Genomic DNA, 25,080 nt, shown 5'->3' with positions numbered 1-25,080 from the left:
TGCTCTGGACCTCAGACTGGGCCGAAGGTTTACCTTCCAACAAGACAATGACCCTAAGCACACCGCTAAAATAACGAAGGAGTGGCTTCACAACAACTCCGTGGCTGTTCTTGAATGGCCCAGCCAGAGCCCTGACTTAAACCCAATTGAGCATCTCTGGAGAGACCTGAAAATGTCTGTCCACCAACGTTTACCATCCAACCTGACAGAACTGGAGAGGATCTGCAAGGAGGAATGGCAGAGGATACCCAAATCCAGATGTGAAAAACTTGTTGCATCTTTCCCAAAACGACTCGTGGCTGTATTAGATCAAAAGGGTGCTTCTACTAAATACTGAGCAAAGGGTCTGAATACTTTATGACCATGTGATATTTCAGTTTTTCTTTTTTAATAAATTTGCAAAAATTTCTACATTTCTGTTTTTTTCTGTCAAGATGGGGTGCTGAGTGTACATTACTGAGAAATAAAATGAATTTTTGATTTTTGGAAAATGGCTGCAATGAAACAAAGTGAAAAATTTAAAGGGGTCTGAATACTTTCCGTACCCACTGCATGTCTAAACTCACACTTGTTGTTGGTGTTCCGGGCCAACCATTTGCCTTTGGGGCAGTTGGTGGTGCGAATGATGCTGACTGTGTCTCCGCTCTTCACAGGCAAGTCATTCTTGCGAACCTTACTAGCCACCATCACCTTGGCATGGTACATGGGCTCCTCTTCGCCCGTCACCTAGAGAGTCAAATATCAGCAATGAGTGCAGTCATGCATAATGCCAAGCTTAGAAATGTATCTAAATTTATATACATTTACAACTTTGAACCACTTCTCACTCACCATCATTGTGATGCCATTATATTTATTGAAATGTAGGATGTGTTAGTTGGCAATTTTCAAAGTCAAGCTGGACAAAAACCGAACATTATAGACAACAGCTGACAGAGTAAAGAAATTTATCAACCTCTAAGTAAGTTGATTGCAAAACTTACTTTAAACTTCTTTTTCATTTCATTTTCCTTCTTATCCCTCTCTTTTTGCTCCTTTTTCTCCTTCTCCAGTCGCTGCTTCTCCCTCTTCTTCTGTTCTTTATGGTCTACAGTGTTTGGGCTTTGGCATTCCTTACTGAAAACAAAATCAGGCAATAGCTTACAGCAGATAAAGATTACATGTAACACCTGAAATATAAAATGGAACCACATGCTAAAATTAACAAAAAGATATTTCAAAAGTATAAACAAAGGAGAAATGGATATGATCTACTTTACAACATCATTTGTTTTTAACCAAAACACTAGTGAGAGAGGAGAGACATATATAACAAACCTGTGGACAAGATTATGGGCTGGATGAGCATGTTCTCCTGATATGCTGCCCCTGCAGGTAGAGAAAAAGCAATGGCTGCCTTCCATCTAGCCAAAAAAAAACAATGTCAATGATAAAACATAGGACCTGTATGTTTGAAATAAAATTACATACCAAGGATTCCGTGGCCATATGTTAAGACACACCTCCTCCTTCTTGAAATAAACACAGATGATTATTTACTACAGATGAATTTTTAAAACAGAGTGATGCACACTTTTTCTTGACTGCACCGTGTGTCACTGGTAACAAACTTAACCGTTTTACTCTTACGTAATCACTAAGAAGATTATATATTCAATTAGATTAAAAAAAAATGTTACCATAGGGTGCTTGTCAGCATATGGATCTGTAAAAAATGGTTAACAAGGATGTTAAGACACTGTAACACCTGTAAAAGATTACTTACATTGAGAAGAAACATTCTGAAATGTGTTAAGTAAACATTCTTACTCTTCAGACCACTTTTTCGTTTACGTGAGATCTGGCCCAAGATTAATTTGTTGATGTTCTCAACGTCTTCGTACACATTATCACACCCTTCATTATAGCTGTCCTGTTGACATATACTAGAGGGGACAAAAACAACAAAAGATTCTGTCATAAGACATTGAAAAGTGATTAATATTGATCATTAGTGTGACTGCAGGTATTACAAAGTCACCTTGGATGTGGTTGAATACCATCATTTAATGCGTGGTTACTGTTGTCCGTTTCCTCTGCAGCAGAGCAAGTCTCAGCAGCTCCTGGATCAGTCTCATCAGCTTGAGAGCTAGAAAGGGGATCTATGATCCCCTCATCACTCTGAGACCACTGCTCTGGTACAGCAGGCTCTGGGAACTCTGAAAGGTTTATTAGTTCAGGGAAGCTGGCTGGACCAAGGGGTATTATGTTTTGACTGCCAAGGTTTAGATCTTGGACGTCAATGGTCATGAGGGGCTCTACAGGATCACACACTGACAAGTCAGGTTGCAGAACCTCAAAATCAGTGACCCTGAAGTCATCTGCTACAGGAAAGGCAGTGCTGACTAAGTGTAAGGCCTCCAGTTCAAGTGCACCAATGTCAACAGCTTCACCCGCTGCTGTTTCCATATCTGAATTCTCAAAGTCTGGAAACTCCGGAGCTTCTAGTACAGATGATGGGTGCTCAGACTCTGACTCTGCACTTGGTGCTTGGCTGAGACCTGGTGATACCTCTATAACAAACCAAAATCAGCAGTTATGATGACTTGGACCATACCACAAATAAGTATAATGTAAACTGCAGTATGGAAAATACACAAGTCACTGATGCTCAAGTTAAACACAACATGTTAATTTTCAGTCTGTAGATATACATAAAAAGGGATAAAACAAAAGTCAAATGCAGCGTGAAAAACAAAAAGAAAGTTAACTTACTGTTAACTGCGGGTAGGTGGTAACAGGTGAGATCTACTAATGGAGGTCTGAGGGGCTTTGGTGGCAATTGTCCCAGTGTCCTCATGTCAGGTAGAGGCTTCTTTGGAGGAGCAGAGGTTCGATGAAGTTCACCATTGTTGACAGAGGGAAGCTGAGCTTTATCCCTTCCAAGCTGTTTATTCAGCGCTGACTCTAGCCATTGGGAAATATCATAATGCAAATGATTTAGAAATCTTACCTGGATAATCAGCTTAAGAAGATAGGGTGTCTGAGGGGATAAATTCACTGAATAATACTTACTGTGTGCAGAGTTGTTGGCTTTGAAGAAAGGCCGGGCCGAAATACAAGCCAGGTGTGGAAAAGACAATGGTGGGGGTATGGGTAGCTCATGCTTGACACTTTCAATGTTCTTTGGTGGCGATGGGTACGCCTTGTCTTTTGATACATAGTCAGCTGAACACAAGCTCTTAGGTTTGATCAACATCTGCCTGCGTGAAAATGTCTTCTTGGCCCTCTCCAAGGTGCTAACTATTTTGTTGTCGGAGTCGAAACTTCTCTCTGCAGAGGGAGAGTTAATTGGGATATCTGGGCTGGAGAGGTAGAACTCAACACTTGATTGGTCACTAGGGAGCGAAACCCAATCTTCTGTGGTTTGTTTTTCCACAGATGGCAACTCAGAAGGTGCACTGGAAGGTCTGGTGGTCAAATCAGCGTATGTAGGCTCCTCTCCGTTTTCTGCACTGACTTTTGATGCTTTGGCTGACTTGAAAGGAAGCAACAAACCTTTCTTCTTGATTTTAGAAAGTGGCGGGACTTCTTTCCCTTGCTCTGATTCCAGTTTGTGCTCCTTTTTTATTGGCTGTTTTGTCTTTTGCTCTTTTGGCAGGACAGGAAGCACCAGAGGCATGTGTTGTTCTTCGTAGGGCTGCCTTGTTGTGCTGTCTCTGTTAGCGAGCTGGGATGAGGGGGAGGTCTGCTGAGGATGTGGTGGAAAGGAAATTGGTCGCTTGCCTCCAGATGTCCGCAGTCCATCTCTGAAGATGAGCCGGGGACACACTGGTGCCTTGTTTTCTACAGCAGTATTAACACCGCTAACCACGGATATGCAGTGACCTCCAGGAGGAGGAAGTCGCTTAGGTTTCTCTGCAACAGCTGGTCGACTAGTTTTGGATTGAGCCAGGAGGGCGTCTTCCTGAAACTTGGCCCTCAGAGCTTTGAAGTTGATCAGTCCCTCCTGAGAAAAAAACAAAACAATTACAAATCACATCACTGATCATTAAATTAATAGAAATGTATATTACTTTTACAGACAATTTACTTAAAATGGTTCATGTAGGGAGCCAAAACCCAATGCTGACACAACACAATTTAGCCAGCGGCTATGCTGATACAGCTCCCCACCGATTTCTCCTCCTGCCCAACCTGCTGCTGCTCTCGGGGAGCCGCTCTTAACTGCCGACTGTCTCTGGGCAGGCACTGTTGCTGGCTTTTTGTTTTACAAAGCAACTGCGAGAAAACAACCAGGGCTACACATAATACTTTATGCATGACTGAAACTGTTAACTAGTCCTTCAGAATTAACACTTCCCATCACTCAACACTCGGATTTTCCAAGTTACTGTATTCTGTCCATAGGAAAGCCGCTGTTGAGGCATTCGTTATGCGGAAGTGGGCATGTTTTCATCTAAAGTAAGCTGGAAAAACAACAGAGTGCAGAAGTAACAAAAACTGCTTGCTATAAATGATAAATTCAGTTCAGTATTGTATTGGGTATTGTTGAGTATATCAAAAGGAATAGACAATATATCACTATTTCTCAATTCACATACATGCCATCACTTCCACTTTTCACATTTATTTTTTGTTACCCCAACCCTTGAGGCTACTTTACTTAAATAATAAATGTTTTGTTTTGTGAATGATGAATGTCAGACTGGCAAAATTGTGAAACACAGCTGTGTTCATCATATCAGGACAGCCTAAATCAAATCTGCTTTAAATTAATCAAATCACTTGATAATTTATCACTCCATTTTTATTTTTTGCTACTCCAACCCTTGAGGCCACTTTCTTAAAATAATTATGTTTTAAATCATCAAATCAGCTTTAAATTATTTAAAATCACTTGATAATTATCACTCATTTTTTCAATTCACATGCATCGCCCTTTTAAAGGTTTGGGGTTATCAAGAATAGCGGACAGTGTTTCTCAGAAAACATGGTACCGCAGATTTTTACGCACTTCATTTCTCAATGCTGTGAATACGACAAAATAAGTTTCATTTGCAGCCATCGTTTTGAGATGGAGGCTGATATCTTAGAGATAGATACCTGAAAACCTGGGCAAATAAACCCGTAACGTTAACGTTACATCTAACTTACATGGCTAGAACCCACTAGAAGTGAATGAGTGAAATGTTTTGTAATTTGGGTGAACCAACCCTTGAATATACACAATAGTATTTAGAACTGTGATAAGCTAGTAAAACAAACTGTATTAAAAAACACTGTATTAAATATTGGACAACTTAACAGCTAGCACCGGGCATGGAAGAAAGGCTAACGTTACCTAAAAGTAGCTATACTCTAACGCTGCTCAAGCTGAAGTTACTCAGAAAAAAAACAAATTTGTAAAGTTAACGTTACCTCTTCCATGGTTGCTCGTTTTTCACATCATTGTTCAGGTTTGTACATTTGGAAAGCGGTCTAAGCAGAAATGAAGCGGACGCTGTCGACTGCATTAACACATTTAGCGAGAACAATCCAGCAGACTATTTACCCTAAAACAAACAATTTGAAAACGCCGACGTGAGACGCACCTGCGTGCTGCGCGTGACCTGATAACGTGCACGTTCATGCTGTGTGTGTGATTGACAAATCAGAAGCGTCTGAAGCTGTTTTATCCAGTTATGGTCTGAAGCCACTTTGTATGTGGATAGGTAATGATATAACAACAACAACAACAACAACAACAACAACGCTACTAATAATAATTATAATTAAAATGGATCATCTCACTGCAGATATTGAAAGAAGGAAAATGTTTGTGTTCCAGTTTGAGGTTTTGAAGTACTTGTACTGCTGCTACAGTGAGAGTGTTTGTGTATATTGGGACAACATGTTTTGGCTGGATTGGAGCGTTTGTGGGGGTGAAGATGGGAAATGAGGCATAGGCTATAGATCATTAAAATAACCTTTCCCAACTGTTGTAAGAGGATGTGTTTACTCTTGATCAATCATTCACTGTGGTTGGTCAATGCTGCAGTGGTAGAAGTCACAACACAACAGCTGTTTTGTGATGTGGCATATTAATCTTAAGGACTAGCTACTCATTTTCAGCATGGGGATATTTATTAATCTACTCCTGACTTTATGCACACTGCATCTGTTTACCAGTTTTAGCTCAACTGTGAATGCATCCAGGAGGCCATGGACAACTGCTGATAACAGGTGTAGTACATTTTACATTTACTTGATAACATCTTGATCGCTGGATTTAACGTATACCATGCTCCATGGGTGTTAGAAGAAGATCTGAGACGATAAAGGGTGTTTTTTGGGGGGGCAGTGGGGCTGGGATAAGGAGGACGAGAGCTGTAAACAGGCCAATTCCCATCAACTGTAAGCTGGGGGCCTGGTCACATTGGACTCCTTGTAACTCCTGCACAGACAAAAAGGTAATGGTGTTCTTCTCAATAAATTGCATGAATCATTAATTTAAAGTAATTTAAAGCGGTTGAATGACAATTGTGATTACAGCTTTTATTGTGGGAGGCTTATGCAATACCTGCCCATAGGAAAACTAGAACTCTCTTCAAAAACACTGGAGTTGAAACTGGACAGTTTCTGTCAGGTAGCTCAGATCAATACATTATGGATGAGCTGATCCATAGGTCCAAAGGGAACAAAAATCAGTACTCCAATAAGGTCAATAAAAGTGGGCCTTGGTTTTACTATGTTCCTGAGATTTAATCTCCAAAATACACAACTCATTTATGATCTTTGGAACCACCTAGACACTATATATCGCACATTACATAGCTGCTTAAATGGAATGCAGAAATAAACATTTATTGAATTTGAACTGAATTCTATGAGCATCATTTAATGGAATATACATGGCCTATTTCTGCCTGCTTCTTCGTGTTTCTGTATGAATCTATATCTTAACGATGGTATAGGGGAATTGACTTAATGAGTGATTGAAAGTGCTAACTCATTTTTAACTCTGTCTTTAGTTCCGTTTCCGATATTTAGAGAAGCCCTCACAGTTTGGTGGCACTGAGTGTATTGAGACACTGTGGGAGAGGCTGGCATGTCCCACAGCAACCACACAGTGTCTGGTGCCAGATTACTGTGGAGAGAGCTTCACCTGCAAAGAAACTGGCAAGTCCCACCAGCAACCACTCAGACGGCACAATTTCTTTAAGTCAAAGGTGTTTTGTCTGTTCGTGTGTGCACAATACATGTAGATCTGTGTGAGTGAAACTGTCTCTCTGTCTCTCCAGGGCGCTGCATCAGCCAGTCCCTTCGCTGTAATGGAGAGCCAGACTGTGAGGATTCTTCTGATGAAGACGGCTGTGACAACTTCAACAGGAGAGACGACAAGTGTTCCACCCTCATGCCAATCCCTGGTGCTGAACGTGGCACTCAGGGGTAAATACTGGTGTATAATTTGCTAAAACATTGCTTACATGTATATACACACATCTGCATTTACTTATGAATAATGTGAATTATTCTAATTTACCTAGATACAATGTCTTGACTGGAGACTTTGTGGATCACATAATTGACCCGAGGTACTTTGGAGGAAAGTGTGAATATGTCTACAATGGTGAATGGAGGAAATTCATCTATGACTCATTCTGTGAGAACCTGCACTACAATGACGACGAGAAGAACTACAGGAAACCTTACAACTACCATACCTACCGTTTTTTGGTATTACAATGTTGTGAATTATTTTTTTGTGTAACTTAATAAATGGGATGTTTGAGCTAAGACATTTTGATATAAGGTTCAACCTGTTACAGGCTCAAGCTACATCAGAGGGCTCTCAGGAATACTATGAAGATATGCTGAGCCTGCTGAAAGCAAGGAAAAGTATGAGTTCTTCCAATGTTGGTTTCACAGTTGGGATCTATTATGTGGAAGCGGGACTGAGTACAAGTGAGGAATCTGAGTTTCTCCGGAACATAACGCAGTATAAAAGTCAGGTATGATCCACTGAACCACAGCTCAACATTGTTTCACAAAGACATACATACCTTTACTACCACGGACGTAAAGTGATGTTTATTAGGATGTTATGACTGTTTGATCCAGATAAAAGCAGCTGTATGCTAGATGTAGATTATAGCTAGGACAGCTTGCCTGCGCTCAGGTGTTATGCCTAGTTTTGCCTGCCCGAGAATTGCATGCACCTCCAAATGCTGCTTTTAAACGCTATAATATTCTTTGTGGGGTCCATCAATGGTGTTAAATTATTCGAAGTATATATTTTATGAACGTTTAGAGTCTTTAATATTTCAATACACTTAGGCCTAGTAGAAGTACCATTCCTTGACATTAATTAAATATATGTGGTGATAACACCATTTGATCCATGAGCACAGCAAAGTGTCTGAAAAGGACCTAAAGAGGTGGATGCATTATTTGGCATGCGAGTATAGGCTTAGTTGTCAAGGGAACACTCTCAGAATGTTGCGGTTTGTTGGAAAATGGCGCACACTGGTCCGACTTTCTACGACTAGACCCGACCCGACTGGACGTGTCAAACTCTAAAGACTCCATATAACTGACACCGACTGACAAGCAGGCTGTAACTTAATACTTAACTGTTAAATATGATAGTGGTATTGTAAGCAATACTTGCCCTAAATTTATCTCTAAAACACTAAAAAGCATTGAGTGCCTGTGGTCAAAAGAACATTATTTGGGGTATTAATAAGTTACAATTTTATAAAACATTTTTCTTCATCATCATAGCTATTTCTTCTTCTTGCCTTTTTGTCCACAGGACCTAGGGTTTGTTAGGCTTTGGTCCAAAGTACAAACAGCCCACTTCAAAATGAGAAGCAATAAGTTGATGCTTCATGAAGATTTCTACGTTTCACTCATGGAGCTCCCCGAGCAGTATGACTTTGGGATGTACTCCCGCTTCTTCAACACGTTTGGCACCCACTATGTCACAGAGGGAACTATGGGAGGAACGCTTGAATATGTTGTGGTTGTCAACAAAACATCTATGGCAGAATCAAGTACTGTGGTCTTTCCAGTTTGTTAATCAATATCATCTAATAGCATATGGAAGGTAAAGTAACCTTTAACAATTTAATCCTCCTCATACACAGACCTTGAGGGTGAACAAGCTGGTAGATGCCTTGGTGCCTCTATTGGTTTGAGCTTTCCCATCAACAGCTATGGAACAGCAGAATTCAAAGTGGGTGGGAAAACATGCAATAAAAAAGGAAGGTTTGAACAAGGTGAGGCATTAAAATCCTACCGGTAGCTAACCCTACTTGAGGTCCTCTACCAAATTAGTTAAAATTTGAATTGATTAGCTTTGTTTGTAAATGTCTAATTTGTTCTAACAAATGATATGAAGCATTGCTGTACTAATCTGTTGTCAGAGCTTGCATTATATATGTGATTTTCATTTAAATCCTTTTGAAATGTAGTCAAGGACTCTAGTTCAGCTGTGATTGAGGACATCGTTACTCTAGTGAAGGGGGGAATCACAGACAGCAGCAGTGGCCTATTGGCTATAAGGAGCCCAGACACATACAGGAAATGGGGAGCCACTCTCAAATACAACCCAACACTCATTGAATATGAGGTAACTTTCTGTAAGAAACATTTTCAATGATTTGACATAACATGCTCATTAACAGAAGAAAAACACAACAAGTTCATCAATTTATGACCTCACTACTTTTGTGCCTTTGCTGGTGTAGTCATCTGCTTTTCATTAAGTTTCCTCTTTCTCATCTCTCTGGCCTTCCTCCCCTATGACCCAGACAATGCCAGTTTATGAGCTAGTGCGCCTCAGCACAGCAGCTGACCATGTAGGTGCCAGACTGGCCAACTTGCAGAGGGGCTGGGATGAGTATCTACAGCAGTTCGACTCATGTCGCTGCGCCGCCTGCAGACACAACGGGATCCCTGTCCTCATGGGTACCTCCTGTAAATGCATCTGTGAGTCAGGCTACCAGGGAGAGGCCTGTGAAGAGACTCTCAGAAGAGGTGAGGCTGTTGTCATGAGTAAAAGCAATGGAGTTCAACACATCCACTTTGTTGCTGAGAGTTAGATGAGACGATGCCACTGTCATACCTGTCTTAAATAAGAAGCTGGAGACAGGAGACAGTTAGCTTAGCTTAGCTTAGTGTAAATACTCAAAGAAGGAGGAAAGAGCTGGCCTGGCTCCGTCCAAAGTTTAAAAAAACTGCCTATCAGCTCCTTTAAAGCTTACTAATGTTGCCAGGGGTCTAATGCATACAGACCTTGTTTTGTGAACAGGTAAAGCTGTCAGCTTAATGTAGTGGAGTAAAATATTTCCTTCTAAAATGCCATGGAGTAAAACTAGGGCTCACAAAATGTATGTGGTCAGGTAGTACCTCATAATTATACTTTAGTGAAAGTACTTTCTGTCTTACTTTTGTCTCACCTCTGACAGGAAGTTGTTTATTTGGTAATTAACCTTTTGTAAAATTCCTCATGCATGTGCAGTAGTGTTTTCTTGTAGGCCTACAGATCGATAGGGTCTATTCTCCATTTGCTGACACACGTATAAGCCGCCTAATTTACTCAGAGGATGCGATGGAGTAATGACAGTGTGCAGACATATCCTGTTTCCAAATCTACATCCTTTTGTTAAAATCTGCTTAAACCCCCTTTAATTTTACTCAACAGATACCAAGACAGATGGGTCATGGTCATGCTGGGGCGCCTGGTCATCCTGTGCATCAGGGAGGAAGACTCGGACAAGAACCTGTGATAATCCTGCACCTGACAGGGGCGGAGCAGCCTGCCTGGGCTCCTCCTCTCAGACTGAACACTGTTAGAGTGACATTTTCCTCAAACTTAGATGCTCTTAAGTGGTAATTCAGAATCATCTAGTGTTTGTTTTTTTATTAATAAAAACTGCTCATTTAAAATCCTTATGTCATTATCTGAGATTTCAAATTTAATGTAATTTTTTTCCAAAATAATTTAAATTTAAGGCAGACCTAACTATGTATCTGTTAATGTTTTCCTGTCTGGACTTTTTTGAAGCACAGTTAAACAGTTTTAAATGTATGGGACATTTCTCTAAATTGCCTCCAATGTGAAGGTTAAAATTGGGTAGCAGAATCTGAATCCACATCAGTGCAGACATACATCTTGAAATGACAGACATAATGTGATATTCTAAATAAAATAATCATTGACGATATCCCATTTCCAAGTCTGTTTTTATTCAAATATTTAAAAACCTTGATTTTCAATGACCTTTTTAGAAATCTTAAAGTCAAGGTTTACAATCAGGGCTGTTGAGCAGATTTTAAAAGCATTCAGTAGACTCTTGCTGCAGTCCTCTGCATGCCAAGCCTTCATTGCTGGGTGCTGGGTTGTTACACTGTCGACTCCTTGTCATCGTTCTTCCGCTGCAGGATGACCATGCACCCCAGCAGCTCCAGCTGCCGTCAATGGCTATATCTGTCAGAAGGAGCCATATCATATCTCATTGAGTCAATATCTCAGCAGGTAGCAAAGTAGAGTGAAGAAAGAAAAATAAGGCTTTGTCGTATGCAGTGTTTTGTATTTCGGATCTTGAATGCTAACCTTTTCGCCTCTGAGTGATTTCACAGCCCCGTCCAGTATAGCCAACAGGACACACACAGTCACACCTGGTGCCTTTTGAGGGAAATGGAGATAATTCTTTCACTATCTTAATTTTCCCCAGGATCGTTACCATCACTGTAATCATCAACTTTCTGCAGTATTTTTTTGTGTTTGGGAACAAAAAGTCCAAAAATGAGTTTAGAGACAGTTCTATTGGTGTTACTTGCTATCTAAATGTCACTAAAACTGAACATGAACCTATTTTTCAAATTTCCAACTATATATTTTTAGTCTGTGACTCCACTATAGTAGCTTTGCATGATTCACAGTTTTATTTTATTTTGACCCTTTATGCAGTTTGTTCTGTCTTTAACAAGCGGCCTTATTAGCTTAGCTTTCTCTGTTCGGACTGGGAGATCCAGCAACAGGGGAGGTTTGGATGTTTCAGTCCCAGGCAATGAGCTCCTAGTCCAGGCAGAGTCAGCTAGCTAATGGGACCTCTAGCTGCATGCCTAACTAAACTAATTAGCTTACATCATCTACCTTTAGCAGTAGCAGCAGTAGTCCATCAAGAAACTAACAAATTTTCCTTTACAAACGAAAACGCATTTTCTACAAGTCATAGGCCTACTGAACAACCTAAAAAACTTAAAGTGTAGTCCTGAGCAGAGTAGTCTTGCATAGCCAGACCTATGTCCACTTTGTTTTAGCGCTGTGCCACTGCTGATCATCTGACATTGTAACAATTTATTTAAGCCTACATATGATTGAAATGAAGAGAAAGCATAATCACCTTGAAGCTATGGCACAAACTATGAGTGAAATCAAAACATATCTTAGGAAAGAAGATCAGAATAATGCAGTATTTCAGTTTTCAGTCAATAATGACAATAGAACCATAAAATGAACACCAAACAATAATGTCCTCTGAGGTACCTCTTAAAACAGCCACTCCGTTGTTGTGGCAGGGGGCACAACGACATGGACTAGCCTCTGCCAGGTACTCTGACAGGGCTCTCTTCAGGTTTCTTTTCAGGGTGGCATCCTGGGAGAAGTCTCTGGAAGTCACCAGCTCATACAGTGGTCGTGTCTAATGACACACAAATGTCATTATTAAACCAGGATATTTTTGCTTTTCATATTTAATTCTTTAGTTGTTTTTTTTTAGACAGATCCAACTGGATAGCCCCACAAATGCTGAAATGTGACCGTGTTGCAGCAAGGCAGCCTACGTGTATGTGGTGCAGCTGCTATTTGGCACGTTTTGCTGTTTGTTCTCCAACTTGCTATTGATCAGCCTAGCTGTACTTTGCCTTTCTGTAATAGTGCCAATCTATGTACCACCAATGCCCAGCTCTTTTTTAAATGTTTCTGCATCAATTACTCACATCAAATTCATTGTAGACAGTTTTATTATAGATGCAAATTGAGATGGTGAATAAACAAAGGAACATTTGAAGAGGTGATATTTGTGTTAATGTCACAAGAGATTGCGGGAGGAAAAGATAAAGAGAGTATACTACACTATACACTATACAAGTTACAAGACTATAGCAGTCATGTAACATGAAAAAAAACAGATATAGACAATGTAAGTGAAAAAAAGGAATCAATACATAATTTAGTGAAAAAAACTCACTGTTGTGCGAATGAAGTCAGGATTGGCACGCACACTGTTGCCCCACAGCCCCATCAGCTGCGGGGTGGGAAGCTTTTTAGACACTAAAGCAGTGATAGATTCACTGCTCCCACCCTTTACAACAGCAACAAAGTCCTCCACCATGCTGCCATGCACTGTGTCCTCTGGAGAGAGACACAATGACTTTGAGTTTTAGTATCAGATCATGAGATGGAAGAAAGGACATATTCGGGAGGGCATTTGATAAAAGATGGACCCTCACCTCCAATTTCATTCAGCAGTCCATCACAGGATCCACCCTGAATCCCCGCTGACACATAAACACCATAGATGTTGGCCCCAACCTTAAGACCTGACTGCGTACAATGCTTGTAGTCTTCCAAAGAATAATCTAGAACAACAAAACTAAGGTGGTGGTTACTGTATTTCAAAATTATTTTACCGTTCACAGAATTGGGCCATGAGGGTTTCAGTGCAGTGGTTTATTAGTTTACCACAGGTGCATTCTTACAACATGTACTAAATAAACCAACCTTGACTTACTATGACTCCAGTTTGGGAGCCACTAATATCTATTACCTGACTTCTCAAGCTTCTCCTTGTTCAGGATAATGGTGTGCTCATAGTCTCCTCCCAGTGCAGCCTCTGTGATGTAGTGGGTGCCGTATTCTCTGTAGATCTGTCTGTATTCCCCATAAACATAGGACTGTGGCAAGGAGCGCAGGCGCTGCAGGAACTCTGGGTGAAGCATCAGATCGTCTGACTTCAACATGTACTGGGCCAACTCCAGTTCTGCTTTGGCCCTCACAAAACTGTTAGTCTGAGGGGAGAATCAGCGGGAGGCAGGTGATGGATACTGCATTGCTTTCAGGTTAAAACTGGAGTGGGAATTTGCAGATATTTTAAATGACTTGTGGGTTTGTATGAATTGTAAATCCATAGTTTGGTTTGGTTTGTTATGTTTTTGAGAAATCAGTAAGAGAAAAGTGTCAGGAGACACAACGACATCTCACCTTGCCAGAAGCACGGCGGACCTTCTGAACTGATTTGGTGAATTTTTCATCATTGAAGTTGAAGCCAAATTCAACTATGCCTGGAATGGCAAAGCCAAAGGAAACCGTAGTTTTGGTCATGCGCTCCTTCACGGTGTGGTCCATGTAGTCAGAATATGATTCAAAAGACTGCAGGGTGAAATCATACGAGCCTTTTGTCTGTAGATACATGGGAAGCAAAATTTCCTTTTTAGTGTTTTATAAGCAGGACCATATTATTAAACAATACATTTACTCTAAATTATGTTAGAACATGGACACATAAAATAATGAGATGGATGGAGAAGAAATAAGATAATAAAGGGTGACATTAGAAAGTAATGCTGAATAAACTTTAATCTCGTATGTCAACTGCAACTCAATACTCATTATACAATAGTGTGATTGCCAGTCGGTTCCACCTGTAGAGTGTACTGTTGCAAGTTGTAAGGCTTCCTGAATCTGACATCTTGGATGTAGTGTGGTAAGCAGCCGCCAGCGTAATATCTGTTATCAAGCACCACTCCCTCCAGGTTACTGTTCAAGATGTTGATTCTGAAAGATAAGTAACAGCAACAGCATTAACAGTGAGCAGATTGATTTGAGAAGAGCAACACGTTTACGTACCAAAGTCCTCCAAAATATCTGACTCACAATGTAGTCTAATGGGAATGTAACTCACCCTTTGGCGAGGTTTTCGATTCCCCAGTACTCTTCCACCTCCTGCCTGCAGGGCTTGGAAACCTTCTTACACCCGACTTCATCCGACATGTCCCCACAATCATCCTCCCCACTACACTGCAGAGTTCTTGGAATACAGCGACCTGAAGTTGAGGAGCGATGTGGATGGCATTTAGCAATGGTTCATTTCCAAAACAAAATAAAATGATTAGTTTGACATTTTCGAAATATGCTGATTTGTTTTCTTGCTTAAAGTTATATAAGACAAATAAATGTTACGTCTGTCCCTCTAAATATGAAGCTACAGCAAGCTAATTGGCTGCTGGTTGCAGCTTCATGTTAAGTGTTCTGGCATGAGAGTGGTATCGATCTTTTCATGTAACTCTGCAACATAATAAGCTAATAAGTGTATTTCCCAACATGTCAAACTATTCCTTTACGAACAAAGCTCTTGCAAAATGCAAAGTAGTCTGCAATCTCCTGACTGGAATGAAGAGATGACTCACTCACATCAAACACAGACTAATAATGTTCTTCTTCTTGTGACTTGAATTTTAAACATCCTAACACTCAGTGTTACCGCTGTGAGGTTGTATAACACAAGACTTTATAATGCCAGCTCCAGAACGGAGAGTAGTGTATATGGATGGATGGGTGTACCTGTTTGGGTACAGAAGAATCCCTCACACAAAGGAACATTGTCACAGGTGTAGCGGTCTGGAACGTTACAGGCCTCCTCCTCCCTGCCATGAAAATTGCACGGCTGTCCTCCAAACTGAGACGGCTGGTCCAGCTTAGCAAAGCGATACTGGATGGTTGAGGGAGACAAACACATAAATGGTCAGAGAAACACAGAGGAAGGCTCGCCTCAGAAACTGCCATCGGGGAACTATAACAGCCATAATCCCATTAGAGGGCTGTTTTCACTTTGTCATGTCAAGGTTATTAATCCCCCTCCTTGTAAAGTGAATGAGATAGAGTACTGAAGTACATCAGCTGAGATGCTTGCCAGTAGTGGAATACTACCTCACAGAAAAACAGCCAACAAGGATAAAATATGTAATGCAGATTTTTAATTATCTCTCAGTCCAAGCACTATAGGAATGGTTTATTAATCTACATCTAATTTCATTTATGAGACCTGCTGCATTACACTTTGTTAGATAAGTTTGTCTGGCCAGAAGTTCAGTGGGATATTAGCTATATGCAGTCCATGAAACCAGTTGTTTTTCTTCTTCTTTTGTACATTTTATTCAAATTGTTTTATTATTAAGTTAGAGTTAACAATTTTCAGTTAAAAGTTTGAAATTCTGGGAAATAAATGTATTTATTTACTACTGTAAATAAATGCGTTTACAGCTGGCTAACTTAGCTTAGCACAAAGGCTGAAAACAAGGGGACACAACTAGTGTGGCTCAGGTCCACAGGTAATTCATCTACCAAATCAAACTGTTTCTTTGTCGGAATAATTTCTCGACAAGAAGTAGTATGGCACATAACCCCCATAAAACAGACAGATATGCCACTGTTTTATATATAGATGAAACAAAAACAGTGGCTAATCAGATTCTGTTACCTAAATTTAACCTTCACATTGGAGGCTAGCTGTTTCACAGTTTCCTGTGTTTGTGCTAAGCTAAATTAAATGGCTGCTGCTAGCTGTATTCATATTTCCATACAGAAATGAGAGTGGTAGGGTTGGAAGGGTTTTGTAAAAGAAACTCTTCACTTAAATGCCTATAATGTATTTTTCCTGCTGAGGAAGTTGGTTGAGGAGCACAAGTAGAAAATCAGATGATATCATTAGCATGTGTTCAATGGGGAAGTTTGATGTGGCACGATAGTGTCCAGGCTGATTCAGAGGGTTTTCCACATCATGGGGGAAACAATGAAACAATATTTTCTAAAGAGTTCAGGCAGAGCACTGAAGTTGCACATGTATTAGCTGTTTGGCATGAACTGTTTCAGTCATGCTTCAGGCTATCAGATGACTTGCAACATCCAGTCATATTCATACAGGTATACAGCATGATTATTATAATTCAACACTTGTCATTATGACTCAGTTGATATGCTCATGCCACAGCACTCAAACCTCCTCCTTATGTGGTATTTTTTGTTATGTTTGTTTGTTAGTTTTGGGTTATGTTTGAGTTGTATTTTTTCCCTATGTGTTTCTGGTTTTTGCCATTGTTTCATGTGTCTTTTTATTTGCCTCTGTTTCTCTAGTTCCTTGTCCCTAGTTATTTATGTCTTGTCTCTTATCTTAGGTCTTAGTCCTGCATTTCAGTTCCTTGCCTCAGTTCTTAGTTCTGTGGTTTAGTTCATGTTGGTGTTATACCTGGTCTGTGTATTTCTGTTTCATTATTTGATCTTGTCTTGTTTACACAACAATTTTTAGATTTAATGTTCATTTATGTTGGCCCTGCGATGGACTGGCGACCTGTCCAGGGCGTATCCCGCCTTTTGCCCGATGTAAGCTGGGAGTGGCTCAAGCCCCCCCGCGAACCTGTACGCACGATAAGCGGTTGATGATGGATGGATGGTTCATTTATGTGTTAAGGGGGTGGAGCTAAAGCTTTTCTGCCATACTTAACTGTATCTTAATTTGCTGTAACTGGCCAGTTCCTTGTCATAAGAGTGTAAACTTCATGCAAAACATCAACATCAACTATGGGTGATTTTATTCCATTTTAATATTATCAGGGAAACACTGTGGTGTCCTGATGGGCCAACAAACGCATTTCATGTATTGTGGCTGCAACCCCCCAGGCCCACTATCACCTGTCTGATATCATCATACTTACTCTTTTTTTCTGACAGGTGTCACAGCGTGACCATGCGCTCCACTCTGATAAAACACAGTCCACTGGATGAACTACCACCTCGTTGCCCGCTGACCGAGCTTCACGAACACTAGGCTCGTCATTGCTCACTGTTGTGACGGCAACTTTGCTGTGACATGTACATGAAAATCAAATTAACATTAACAGACATTTCCGCCACTTTGGAAGAAAGGTAGTATTAACAGAACACCTGAGAGATCTCAATTAGAAAAAATAAAGTGAATGTTTAAAGTGAAATCACTTTTAATATCACATTGGAAACATTTTGAGTATTAGGTGGCATGTCATCAATTACATTAACCTCAATGGGAATTTAACAAAAAATATAGACATTCTATTATTTATTACTAAGAGACAAATAAAACACCTACCTTAGCAGTACCTGGCTCAAAATAACATGCAGTAGACAGCACTGCAAACTGAGTGCACTCATCCTTATCACAACAGAAAGCATGGTTGTGTATTATGAGTGACTGTGAAGGAGTAGAGGACACTGCTCAGTTCTCTATGTAAACACACACTGATCAATAGTGGCCTGGATATGAACTCACTGCTGCCATTAGACTCAGAGGTGGAGCTGAATACACAATGCTGCAGGACTCACAGCCACAAAACTAGGTGTTGTGGTGTTAGGTCTCATGTCAGTGTGTATTTAACACAGGTTGATGCAGACCTCAGGTTTATAATGAAGTTGTTTAGGATCTGCAGCCAAGTTAAATAGCCAACCAGGAGGTCTGCATGTCTCTTCAGTTATCATAAACTTTGATCTGTAGTAATATGATAAATCTGACAGAAAACATAGTTTAGATAACATATGCCAGTGATGGAAAATGAAGGCTTTGTAATGAAGTATGTTCCTGTGACAGACTTCTGTGGTCAAATGATTTGAGTCATGTTTGTGTACATATGACCTTTGAACTTTGCTTACCTTCACTCATTTTGGCTTTTACAGAATTACGCAATCCCATGACCCAGCTTTAGTTTACTTATGCAGTGGAAAGCAAGATAACACAATTACTAATGCTAAATTATGTCTAATGACTGTTACTAAAACTGCTACTAATGATATTACTAATAATGCAACTTTAACAAACACTATGTTAAGATATGTCCTTGTAGAAGCTTATGAAATACAAAGTATTACAAAAGATTAAACCAGTGGATTTAGAAAATTTAGGCTTGTGAAGCCTTACAAACTTTACGAGTTATTTGTACTTCCTCAAAGAGTGATTTCCCCTCTTAACTTCTCAGATTGTCTCATCAAAATAAAAACTGTTTGATGCTAAAAGAGGTAAAATTTTCCAATATTTCACAACAAAAGCAAAAAAAGTCATCTCTTTATCTTATATTGTGACCCTTTGAAGGTGGGCCAACCCCTAGGTTGGAAACTACTGAACCTATTTGTAGAAAAAGTAGTTAAATCTGTCTCTACTTTGCCCAGCTACATGATGCTTATACACTGACACTGAAGGTATCAGTGTTCAAAATCTAATATCGTGATACATAGTTACAGTATATAGGCTATTAATTACAGGGGCATTTTTCTGTATGATGGGTACGTTGACTTTTGGCTTGAACACCTCTGTACTTTCACTAAAGTACAGTTTTGTTCTTTTCAGTTCTTTTTATGATGAAATAAAAAATTCAGCACAAAAAAGGATTATACTAATGTATCACAAACAGTCACATGACAATGACTGACTGCATGGAAGAGAAGTATTTGTGTGAAGAGAGGATCCCCTGTCAGTGTTCTTCACAGTAGGTCATTAGAGATAGGGTTAAGAAAAAGAAAAGAAAACCAAGCGGATAAGTGGGAATCACATGATATTTTATTTGTGACTGAACAGTGGAATGGGTACAGTGTATGGGGAAGTCATAGACGTACAAAAGTCCTTTTTTTCTCTTTTTCATGACAATTCTTAATTCCATAAATAAAATTTACAAAATATGTTGGACTATTTGTCATTTTTCTTACACAAGCAGGGGTACAGTTACTGTTTGTTATTGTAAGTCTAGCAGTTAATAGTGATATCTCTATTGATCATATTATATAACGTTGCCTTTCTTTTGACCATTTTGATTCAGTGGAGCAGACCTACAATATGCCCAAGTGCTTTGTTACAACAATGACCTGTTTACTGTATACAAATGATCCGACAAGAAGAACAGTGACTGGACAACAAAAATAAACCTGATAAGGCATAGAAATGCACTCTACTGTCTCTGAGCTTGTGGTTATTAAGCCATGTCACATCAGTATGGGTTTATTCTGCTAATTTATTCAAGAAACCAACCAGAGATATGATTCTAAGAGGCAAGTTGTAAACAATGCGACCTCAGCTTGAAATGTAGAATATCTAAAAAAAAAGAGATGCAGGAAAACCTGCCTCCTATTTACTAAAAAAAGTCAAGTTCAAGTTCAAAATGAGTGAGACAGGTGACAGCAGGCTTTATTTTGAATGACCATGTAACACAGATTCACAGTTCATATCTCACCAACTGAACAGAAAAAAAAATGCATTTTCCGAAATGAGAAATAAATGGCAGCAAAAGTGAAACAAACATCCAGACGTCAAAAATGGAAGTGCTGGTAGGGCATTGCTTGAGAGAAACACAGGTAGTTGGCATCCAAGAGGCAGAGAGCTATCTTATGGCACAGAGGCTCAGGTATAGGGGACTGGGGAGATTCTTATTTACAAAATAGATGTTTGGCAAATTCTGATTTCGACATTGATGCCTTAAAGTCATTTCAATACCTCTAATGACTCAGTGTCATCAGCTGAGAATTTACAGCTTATAAAATAAGAAAACCAAATTATAGTTTTTGATTTGTTTCTTATCTAGAAGGAAGCTGCAGAGAGTCAGCTGAATCCACATTAAGTCTGTTCATGCAAATGGACGAATCGGTAGAGCAACACTATGAGAACATTTGGCAAATCCATCTGCTGTGCACAGTCATTGCTGGTGGCAGCTGACAAACTGCAAGTCAACCACATACAGTAGGACGCTGCTCCTCATGAAATGTTCCAAAAAATAATTTGCATCGTCCGTGTCACCATGGCCGTTTAACGTATCCTCACAGGTATAAACTCATTAATCCATTACAGGAGGGTGCAATCACTTCCTGTTGAAGGTTTCGGTCAAAGGTCACTTCCTGGTTAAAAGGTTATTTGATTGGACGATAAAGCCAAAGTCTGGGTGTCATGCTGAGGAGTACAGAACAGTATGTGGCCTCTGGAGGAAAGCAGAGCCTAGCATAGCCAGCTTATTACAGAACTGCCAAAATATCCTTCAAAGGTTGAAAAAACAGAACAAGTCTGTGTAATCCAGCTGTGAGAGATGCTGCTGTTCACAGTCCTTCATCTCTCTTCTCTTTCTCATGAGCTTCTGTCCTGGCCTTGAGAGCTTCCATCCCCTACAAGACAAACAGAAACATGTCACATTATCAACATATTGTGAACTTATATTTGTCCAATTACAACTTTAACCACCAGGTGGCAACATTGTGCCTTCCTAATCTTTTGTTTGGGTGACGCAGAGAGGCATAATGACAGAAACACTAAACTAAACCAAGACTCTTTTCCAATTGGCAGCAAACCACTCATCTGCACGGAAAAAAGGAGACAAATGAAAATATAAAGCTAATAAAGAAACACAGAGCTGGGTTATGAAAAAAGAGCAGCAGGATGTGTTGATGAAAAGAGCAGGGGAGAAAATCCATGACAATGTGAAGGTTGTTGATAGATAACACAGGCAAATAAGAGAGGAGGGAACCATCCAATACCCACTCAGTGTCTGTTGTTCTCTAGCTGTCTTCCTGTGGACAAATCTGATCCTGCTGAGGATCAGGAGATCCACTGAGCACCGGAGAGATTGACCTTGCAACAACAGAGCCCTGAGAGAGAGAATGAAAGCTGTAAAATCTGTGTTTTGCAGGGGACATGCTTTGGCAAAATCAGCTATTCTTCACCATTCTGGCAAAATGTGCATCTTTTTCTTCCATATTTCCCAGAAAAACACAATCTGAACATGTAGGAAAATGACTAGAATTACCATGAAACATAATGCTGCCTTATTATACATGATCTAATCAAGACACTTCAATCATTTTTGGCCTTTCATGTTTAATTGACTTGACATTTTTCTGGAAAAAAAAGGGTAAAATCAATCCCATTTGCTCATATTAATCACATGACATTTTACTCTGCGTGCATGCAATGTACTTGAGAACAGATCATAGATATGACAATAATAGATTATAGCGTCATGCCAGTCAGTTTTTAAATCAAATCCATGAATCTTATTGACTAGGATGCTGGGATGTGATCCAGGGGGATGGTGCTCACCGATTGTTCCTCCTTGGCGTTGCTGGAGCCCATCGGGTCTACAGGGGACTGATCTGTAGGGGGGTCACTGGCCTGGGAAGGAGGGCAGTCTGAAGATGAGCTCTGCTGAGGGGCTGGAGTGGATGCTGTGAAGAGAGGAAATAAGGAACTTTCAGTAACTGTCTACTGGCTTGTACCAGTCTTCCGTTTCTATTTTGTCCAGGGTTGGCGTTACTCGTACCACTCTGGACTATAGCAATGCATTATAGTAAATATGCACATAGTTCGCAGAGCTGTCTACTGCATGTCAAAGGATTGTGCAGTGTTTACTGTTTAACGCTAATCTGCTCTGTTAATATCTTTAGTATCCTCATGTTAGTAGATTCAGATCTAGACCATAACCTTTACTGCATGTGATCACCTCGACTTTCTTTTCTATTATACCTGACACTGTGTATTCTGTATACCATCAAATAATGCATAACTTTCTAAACAAACACACCTTAGTCTGACACCAGAGTTAAAAAGAAGTCAGCAGGCTGCAGGGCCTTTTCCTATCGTGCCCCCTTCCTCTGGAATGACCTCTGTGCTGATATCAGTCTGACTATTGTTGAGGCCTTTAAATCCAGGCCAAAAACTCATCTTTTCACCTTAACTTTCAGTTAGTTGCCTATACTTTGATAACTCGTATCTGTTACCATTATCCTTCCAGTGTGTCCGTCAGTGAATCTATTAAGCTTAATACTTATAGTCCATGTTTGTCCTGCTGACAAGAATACTGTAAACTTTCTGAAAACCACTGCATCTTTCCAACCCTTTCTTTGTTTCTTCAATTGCATATCTGTCTGTACTGGGAGAGGGATCCCTCCTCTGTTGCTTTTCCTGAGGTTTCTTCCAGTTTTTCTGGCATTCTGGGAAAATGTCCCCCTAGTTTGAGAACCCCTGGTTTACAGTGTTAGCTGATGGGAATGTCAGTGGCTTTGCAGGTATTTTGGAAAAATGTAAAATTTGTTAAATGATAAGATAGAGGATCACCACAGTTATTGCAATTCCTCCCTAGGGGCACATTAATGTCTGTACTATATTTCATAGAAATAGTTCTGTAGAAATTTCACTCAAAACCACAAAGATGCACCTCATCGTGGCGCTAGAGGGAAAGTCAGGTGATCACCAAAGTCATTAGGATACATCATCTGGGAACCATGAAATTCATGTACTTGTCTGCACTGATGTGCCAATTCACCAAGTAGATGTTAAGGTATCTCAATGGATAAGTAAAAACTTTGACCAGAATATCGGTACAACATTTCATGGCAGTGGATCTAATTGATGTTAAAGATAGTCCAGTCTGGACGAAAGTGGTCGATTGACCAACAGGACGACATTACCATTCATAGAGCAAGGCAGCTACAAAAGCTAATAAAAATAGTTCACCAGAGATTTGCACATTCTTCAAGTAAGGTGGTACAGAGGATGATTTTGTAATTGCAATTCTGTAGAAGGACAAAAATTAACACTTACGAGATTCAGTAGACGGTGACGTGGATGTACCTGGGCTCAAGGTCATCCTAGAGAGATCAAGGTCACTACAGCTCCCTTCCTCTTCCTGGGTCACAGAAGCTGAAGGTGGCAGCAGCTGACTGCAGGCCAGTGTGTCCGGTACACTCATGAGGCCTGGGGTCCCACACCTGCTCACTGCTGCTGACGTGACACCAAACCCAGCACCTGCTGCTCCGGCTCCTGATGTAGAGGGGCCTTCGCCTGCATCTGAGTCCACGCCTTCCTTCCCCAGGCTCAGCTGTCTCTGAAACAGGGCGGGGTCGGCCGTGTGCTGGGGGCTGGTGATGGCAGAGGAGGGGGCTGATAGGTCGCAGGCTTGGGGGCACATGGTGGTAATGGGTACCAGGCCTTGGAGCATGGCAGCTGGTATGGCGTGCCCCCCCACGCCCACAGTCTGGGCTGGCATATAGGCCGCCATGGCCGCCCACTGCTGCTGAGTGGCAGGGAAAATGTTGGCCTGGCTCCAGATGACCGGCTGACCACCGGGGAGGACCTGAGCCACCTGGAGGGGCCCCTGCACGGGGAAGGCCAGAGTCTGAGCCTGGGCAGGAAACGGCTGCTGCGCCCACTGAGCCGCCTGCACTGGACCCATGGTCATATAACCTGGAGTAGAAACAAGAGAAGGAGGCAGAAGGAAATAATTAAAGGATATTTAGACAGAAAAAGGAAGGCGAGATTATCATTATTATGAGCACAGAATATATTTTGTCTCCTGTGAGTTCAATGCATCGATTTTCAATATTGCAGCATGTTCCTCTATTAATATCTTAGCTAACAATGACAGCTATACAAGGCAAAAATTAATATCAAAAATGTGTGTTTAAGGACAGCATTCTAAAGCTTTTACAGTTTTATGCTCAACATAAACCATAGACTGTTTTATACAGCACTCTGAGATGTGTGCTGAATAATTTTGCCATTAGCTACAAGGATCATATTGTACACTTTACATTCCAGCAAAGTTTTTACATAGATTTTGTGTCTTCCATACAACAACAGGCTTGATTTCACTCCCAAACTTACTTCAGAAGGTACTGTATGCACATCTCAAAGATTTATTAAGTACAATTATGAAGTTTCAAAATTATCTCTCCAGGTAAACTCAACATTGGAGAAGGTCCATATATGGAATCCCAGGCTGAACCCATCAATTACACCAGTGGTTCTCAAACCGGGGGGCGGGCCCCCTCTGGGGGGCATTAACAAAAAAAGCGTTCTGATTCAACCTTTTGGTGTGACGGATAAAGTTTGAGAATCACTGAATTGACATGTACACAGCTAATTATTTATGATATTTATAACACAACACTCAATGTACGGGGTGTAAAACATGCTTAACTTCCTGAAAGAAATCTCCTCTGAAAATTGCTTTCCATATAGCTTTCTTGATACAACCAAACTGGCACAGGTGTGCTTG

The 25,080-nt window shown here is 40.5% G+C and overlaps 3 protein-coding genes across 11 annotated transcripts in view; 1 reads left to right on the top strand and 2 right to left on the bottom strand.

Annotated features, from left to right (window-relative positions):
* The window catches only part of si:ch211-188c16.1 (uncharacterized protein LOC562677 homolog), a 14,134-nt gene extending 8,580 nt beyond the window's left edge, over window positions 1-5,554 (bottom strand). For 5 of the 9 annotated variants that reach the window (XM_046050919.1, XM_046050924.1, XM_046050925.1 and 2 more), the window contains exons 1-10: window positions 5,401-5,553; window positions 3,055-3,988; window positions 2,755-2,946; window positions 2,021-2,552; window positions 1,810-1,925; window positions 1,680-1,705; window positions 1,471-1,511; window positions 1,318-1,368; window positions 984-1,116; window positions 567-726 (exon numbers count right to left, since the gene is read on the bottom strand). In XM_046050919.1, coding sequence (XP_045906875.1) covers window positions 567-726; window positions 984-1,116; window positions 1,318-1,368; window positions 1,471-1,511; window positions 1,680-1,705; window positions 1,810-1,925; window positions 2,021-2,552; window positions 2,755-2,946; window positions 3,055-3,988; window positions 5,401-5,409 — 2,194 coding nt within the window. In that variant the 5' untranslated portion in view covers window positions 5,410-5,553. Of the gene's footprint in view, window positions 1-566; window positions 727-983; window positions 1,117-1,317; window positions 1,404-1,470; window positions 1,512-1,679; window positions 1,706-1,809; window positions 1,926-2,020; window positions 2,553-2,754; window positions 2,947-3,054; window positions 3,989-5,400 lie in introns of all 9 variants that reach the window. The other 4 variants (XM_046050921.1, XM_046050920.1, XM_046050928.1 and 1 more) reach the window with 4 other exon arrangements.
* A 499-nt stretch (window positions 5,555-6,053) lies between these two features.
* Window positions 6,054-11,192, top strand: c8a (complement component 8, alpha polypeptide). The gene is made up of 11 exons (XM_046050929.1): window positions 6,054-6,204; window positions 6,323-6,431; window positions 6,993-7,140; window positions 7,263-7,410; window positions 7,509-7,698; window positions 7,791-7,973; window positions 8,777-9,017; window positions 9,111-9,242; window positions 9,438-9,595; window positions 9,777-10,002; window positions 10,670-11,192. The coding sequence occupies exons 1-11, from the start codon at window positions 6,095-6,097 to the stop codon at window positions 10,819-10,821; spliced, it is 1,797 nt and encodes a 598-aa protein (XP_045906885.1). The 5' UTR covers window positions 6,054-6,094; the 3' UTR covers window positions 10,822-11,192.
* A 2-nt stretch (window positions 11,193-11,194) lies between these two features.
* The window catches only part of LOC123972513, a 46,827-nt gene continuing 32,941 nt past the window's right edge, over window positions 11,195-25,080 (bottom strand). Inside the window, exons 15-29 of the mRNA XM_046052034.1 lie at window positions 23,655-24,266; window positions 22,125-22,249; window positions 21,132-21,193; window positions 18,150-18,236; window positions 17,740-17,887; window positions 15,593-15,740; window positions 14,934-15,075; window positions 14,674-14,806; window positions 14,234-14,431; window positions 13,800-14,040; window positions 13,483-13,611; window positions 13,221-13,384; window positions 12,518-12,671; window positions 11,582-11,653; window positions 11,195-11,455 (exon numbers count right to left, since the gene is read on the bottom strand). Of these exons, the coding sequence (XP_045907990.1) occupies window positions 11,301-11,455; window positions 11,582-11,653; window positions 12,518-12,671; window positions 13,221-13,384; window positions 13,483-13,611; window positions 13,800-14,040; window positions 14,234-14,431; window positions 14,674-14,806; window positions 14,934-15,075; window positions 15,593-15,740; window positions 17,740-17,887; window positions 18,150-18,236; window positions 21,132-21,193; window positions 22,125-22,249; window positions 23,655-24,266 (2,570 nt within the window). The 3' untranslated portion in view covers window positions 11,195-11,300. The remainder of the gene's footprint in view (window positions 11,456-11,581; window positions 11,654-12,517; window positions 12,672-13,220; window positions 13,385-13,482; window positions 13,612-13,799; window positions 14,041-14,233; window positions 14,432-14,673; window positions 14,807-14,933; window positions 15,076-15,592; window positions 15,741-17,739; window positions 17,888-18,149; window positions 18,237-21,131; window positions 21,194-22,124; window positions 22,250-23,654; window positions 24,267-25,080) is intronic.

This window comes from Micropterus dolomieu, linkage group LG06 (genome assembly GCF_021292245.1).
Source record: "Micropterus dolomieu isolate WLL.071019.BEF.003 ecotype Adirondacks linkage group LG06, ASM2129224v1, whole genome shotgun sequence".
NCBI lineage: Eukaryota > Metazoa > Chordata > Actinopteri > Centrarchiformes > Centrarchidae > Micropterus > Micropterus dolomieu.
Note: the sequence above shows the minus strand (reverse complement) of the source record. Positions and strands in the feature narration are given on the sequence as shown.

Excerpts from the sequence above, each read along its gene's own strand:
- c8a (XM_046050929.1), top strand. The coding sequence starts at position 6,095 with ATGGGGATATTTATTAATCTACTCCTGACTTTATGCACACTGCATCTG. Across the intron at positions 7,974-8,776 it reads TAACGCAGTATAAAAGTCAG|GACCTAGGGTTTGTTAGGCT; the intron begins GTATGATCCACT and ends TTTTGTCCACAG. Across the intron at positions 9,243-9,437 it reads AAAAGGAAGGTTTGAACAAG|TCAAGGACTCTAGTTCAGCT; the intron begins GTGAGGCATTAA and ends TTTGAAATGTAG.